The sequence below is a fragment of the Penaeus vannamei genome, chromosome 41 (assembly GCF_042767895.1).
Source record: "Penaeus vannamei isolate JL-2024 chromosome 41, ASM4276789v1, whole genome shotgun sequence".
NCBI classification, from domain to species: Eukaryota; Metazoa; Arthropoda; class Malacostraca; order Decapoda; family Penaeidae; genus Penaeus; species Penaeus vannamei.
The window spans coordinates 14601268-14606267 of NC_091589.1; the positions used below are offsets into that span (position 1 = coordinate 14601268).

The 5000-nt window shown below is 45.0% G+C and overlaps 1 protein-coding gene across 1 annotated transcript in view; it reads right to left on the minus strand.

Moving 5' to 3' along the window:
* LOC113826723 (vitellogenin) overlaps window positions 1-5000 on the minus strand; it is a 10321-nt gene that overhangs the window by 2308 nt on the left and 3013 nt on the right. The window contains exons 6-12 of the mRNA XM_027379601.2: window positions 3232-4974; window positions 2850-3140; window positions 2601-2764; window positions 1870-2471; window positions 1256-1637; window positions 451-1125; window positions 1-309 (exon numbers count right to left, since the gene is read on the minus strand). The exon at window positions 1-309 is cut by the window's left edge and continues 213 nt beyond it. Of these exons, the coding sequence (XP_027235402.2) occupies window positions 1-309; window positions 451-1125; window positions 1256-1637; window positions 1870-2471; window positions 2601-2764; window positions 2850-3140; window positions 3232-4974 (4166 nt within the window). The remainder of the gene's footprint in view (window positions 310-450; window positions 1126-1255; window positions 1638-1869; window positions 2472-2600; window positions 2765-2849; window positions 3141-3231; window positions 4975-5000) is intronic.

Genomic DNA, 5000 nt, shown 5'->3' on the forward strand with positions numbered 1-5000 from the left:
GGGCCTGCACATCTTGGAGAACACGTTGTACTTTCCAAAAGCTGCTGCATAAGCAACAGCATTCATTCTGATGCCATTGCAGGTGGCTGCTTCCTCGGGTTCGGTCACTGCACTCATCTCAAAGACAGGTCGCTCTTCCATCTTTACTGTCAATGTGGCAGCTGCACTGTGAGCTGCAGTCTTGTCATACTTGGCAGCAATGGCGAAGATTGGTGCTGCAGACGGAGTCTTGTGGAACACTACATCCAAAGCAACTGTTTCTGGTGCATAGGCAGCAGTGATGATAGCCTTAGGGTTCACTTTCAACATCTGTAAGACAAAAAACACGGATATATTCTTAAAGCTATTCTTTACTATGATGAGATAGTATCATAGTTTTATAGTACCATAGTTTTAACTCTAATTCATGTAAGAGGACTCTAACATCAATTCAGATGGTGTTCTACTTACCCTGCCAGTCAAGAAGGCTTCTGCCCTGATAGCATTTTCTGAAATTCTCTGAGTTTCCACAGTTCCAGTAATTTTGTCGGCTTCTTCTGGGAAAATGTCCAGTTCAATTGTTCCCCTCATTGTTCCTTCAGCTACTGTGTACTGAGCAGCAGCCATGATGGGTTTAGGAAGCACTGGATGGTTCATTCTGACTTCCAACTTGGACGCACGTTGTCCCCACCTTCCCTCGTGGTTGACCTTGTATCCAATTTCGTATTTGGATTCAGTTTTGCCCTTATTGGGGTAGAACTTGATTCCAGATTCCCTTGGTGATAGTTTAGCTCTTCCTTCCATGGTGCGGGTTGGAGTCCTCATCTGCATGGTGTAAGAAGTGGGTGATGGCCTTGTGAAGCGGTACTGGTACTGAGCTGTGTGTGGGCCATAAGTTTCATAACTCTCTTCCTCCAGAGTAGCAATGGCACGAACAATCTTCAGAACTTCAATGATGGCTTTCATGTCCACACCAGCTTCAACAGCTTCAATTCCTCCTTCAGGAGTAACCTGCACATTCCATTCAAAGGCAGTGAAAGGAGCAGTTCTTTCGATCTTGCAGACTCCAACAAAAGCGTTTGGTGCATTGTGAATGGAGAATACAATCATGGCAGGCGTCTTCAGTACTGGAGCTTCAGCAGCCACCTATAAATGGAAATATAGCTATTCATATTTTTCCCTATTGAATATGATAATACGTCTCATTTACATGAATTTTGCCATTTCATGAAAAATATTCAGTGATGCAAGGAGCGATATATCTACTGTTACTTACCTTGAATGCTACAACATGTTCTTCTGGTGTCCAATGATGTTTTGCTGTTGTTTCTACCTTTATTTCTGCTGTTCCAGGTTGTTTGTAAGTTACCTTGGCTTCTACGGCATAATTAAGTGGACCACCAAGCCTCTCCAAGGCAATCACACTTGTATATTTGTATTTCCTATCCCTCACGTTCTTGTATTCAACGGTGGAAATGACTTTAGTGGTGGCTCCTGCCAGCTGGACATCACAGGAGGCTCCCACGACAACCGTCTTCTGGCTAGGAGTTGTCAGGATCAACTTGAATCCATTTTCCCCTTCCATGTGCTCTACGAGATTTGTGGCAGTCAGAACCAGTTTGGCGTGGTAAGGCTCTCCGGCAATGACGACATTCCCGCTGTGGAGAAAAATGTAATCAGAAAAAGAAAACCTCAGAAATATTAATGTTCATGTCTCTTAGTCATTTGTGAGGTATGTTTCTTTGAATTTTAGTTCGACTCAATCGTGAATATTCTACTAAAATAAACAACCAATATAAATTATAAGCCCTAACTAGTCAAGATTCAAAAGATAAGGCTGATGACTTATACTAAGAAATGGCAAATGAAATTATGAACACAGTGACTTACTGGATCTCAGCATGTCCAGGGTTGGCAGGACTGCTGATCAGACTTGCATCCAACACCAACTTCTTTTCGGGAGCATTATCGGCATCCCAAGAAAACTCCACATTTGCCCTTTTCTCTGCAATGTTGACATCAGCGAATCCCTTGACTCGACGGCGGGATGAAGTCTTGGGTAGAACCAGGTTGTTGAAACTAACATGGACAAGTTCATCAGTAATTTCAGCATCGACTTTCTGCTCAATAAGGGCAGGGAGGACAAACACTACACCAATAGTGGTCTTCTCGGAACTTTCTCGGACCATTCTCCATTCAAGACCAATGAGAGGTTCTGATCGCTCCTTGATTTCCATGGCGATCATCTGTTTCTTGTTGCCAAACACAACATTGGCACCAATGATGTAGGGCTCACTTGCCATTGCCCTGAGCTTGATGTTGGCTTGCAGCTTGTTGGCTTTGGAGGTGAAACGAGCTAGGACTGGTCCACTCACTCCAAGTACTGTACGTGGTCCATATTTGATGGCGGCCTCCAGTGCGTAGCGACCTTCTGCTTCTTGTTCAATCTCGGCTTCAACTTTAACTGGTTGAATGTAGCCAGGAATGGCCGCCTGAAACAAAAAGTGTAATTCAATTTCTAATTAGGCTTTTCTGATTTCTGTTTAAAAAATAAATAAATAAATAGACGAATGCATATGCACAATAACGTTAACCCTCGAACACACAACCTTTAATCTTACCAAGAATTTAGCGCAGTGCTTCTCTCCGGAAATTTCGTAAATTGCTTCTATCTGGGCAACCTTCTCATTACCTGCTGCCTGCAAAACCTCAATAGAAGCTCCCACTTTTTCAGGGTGATAGAAGACATCATACATTGCTCTGTATGATGATCTGCCAACTTTGGCTGAGGAAGAAAAATAGTGAAGTAAATATCAAATATAGGTCTACTGTTCAATGGCAGAGACAAGAGAATTAGACTGGCAATTTACCTGTTGCTACATTTTTGATGATGACGTTTTGTGGGAATCTGCCTTCAATCGTATGAGTAGCCTGTACAAAGATGACATCCGTCCTTCCCTTGGCAAGCTTGAAAGCAGAACTGAACTCACGGCTTTCGCCAGATTGACTTCCTTCACGAATGTACGACGTCACTTTCCAGGCTGCAGTGGCAGCATTGATTTCTAGCTTTCGCAGGTTTACAGGTAAGAAAATGCGGGTCTTGGGAATGTATCTTGTTAAATACAGAGCCTTAGGAGAAACTCTCATGAAATCAGCTCCAACTGAAAGGGAAGAAAAAATATATTAGACCAGCAAACCTACATAGAGACACTTACAGTAATGAAAATATCTTTCATCAATGCATACACATACCTTCAATGTTTAAGTCGAAATAATCAGCTAAAGCATTTTTGGTCATGCAGATCACATCCACATTGAATTCAGGTCCACCAGTTTTCTTGATGAATTTAGCCTCCACAATGTGAGAGTCGAGGGGGAAGCTCCTGGTGCCGCTGCTGAAAACGTTCACTTGGAATTCCTCTCCCACACTTCCTTCCCTTGCAATCGCTTCCAGCTTGATGCCTCGAGAAATAGCAGTCTGACCATATTTGAAGTTGACATAAGTCTCTACTGCCTTGTGTCCTTGCTCGTTGGTGAGAGTGGTCCACACTCCTGCAGCAATGCTGGAGGAATCAAGCTTGGCAGAAACAATGTGGCTTCCTTCTTCCTTGGTGTAGGACAGGGTCATTTCTGCTCTTCTTGGTGTTGAGGCACCAGCTGCTCCTACATTCATCTTAATGAGCTTGTTGCCTCTCTTGTTCTTAATGGCAGCAGTCACTAAGTAACCTCTCATGGAAGGATCTGCCTTCTCAACGTACAGCTTGGCGATGGCTGGTTCACCAAGTGGCAGGGCATTAGCACGGAACACATCAGGGAAGTTCATGTCATAGCACACCTTGAGGCCAAATACTGGTTCCAAAGCAGCAATGCAGGACCTGCGCTCAATCCTGACATCTCTCATGGAGGAAGGAGAAATCTTAGTCATCTTCTTTCCCCTAGCTTTGACAAGGTAAGTCTCGGCCTTGATGTTGAGGAGTTCCATCTTGTCAGGGATCTCCAATTCCAGCTCGATCTTCTTGTTTTCAGTTGTTCTGATGTTGATGGCGGCTCCAGTGGCACTAGAGATGGTGTTCTGCATCTCGATTCCCACCTTGGTAAAGCGGCACTCAAAGCCAACAAAACCAGTGGCTTGTACAGAAAGGCCTGGGAACACCTTGATGCCAGTGTGGGAATTGCCCAGGTCAGAGAGGATCTGGCCAATGTTGACATTGCCCTCCATCTTGAGGCCAGCAACAGCAGTAGCAGCTAAGTTCAGCTTGAGTGGTGTGCCCTGAATGGTGGGCAGGGAGTAATCCATGGAAAGCTGAGCAGTTCTTGCTGTGTTTAGGTTAAGATCCTTCATATGTTCCAAGGAATTCTCGAAGAAAGAGAAGAAGGTCTCAATGAGTGTGTCAGCTGTGACGCCCTTGAGGCTTTGGGCAACATCTGCGAAAGAAATCTCGTGTCCCATGAACCGGGCGAATATATCGGCGTGGGTGTGCGAACTGCTCTCACCATACAGCTTGCCGAAGAAGTCGGAGATGACAGAAGCATCGATGGATCGCCTGGTCCTCATTGTGTGCTTGATGTGCTCCATGATCTTGAGGCCTTTCTCTCCTGCAAAACCCGTAATGTCCTCCATAATCTTTCCAAATGTTGCTTTGCGTAGGTATCCCTGTGGGCCCAAGAGCTCTTCAATGATGGAGTCGACTCCTTCAAAGCGCGCACCAATCTCTGCTATGTCCATGGGCGTCTCATCCACAGTTGCTCTCATGTTCAGGTTAACAGCACGAGGAATGAAAGATCCGGGAGCATAGATGATGTTCGACTCGAGGCCGGCACCCATGCCAAAGGCAGGGGCATAGTAAGCCATATCTATATGTCGGGAGAATTTCCTGAAGTCCTTCTCGAAGTCGGTAGGGATGACAACATTGGCAAGGAGGTACCTGAGGTTTTCTTTGTTGGGGCAGCTACCCTCTTGGATGTTGATCAGGTGACCCAAAACAAATCCACGCACTGAAATGAAGCAATATCATATGAGC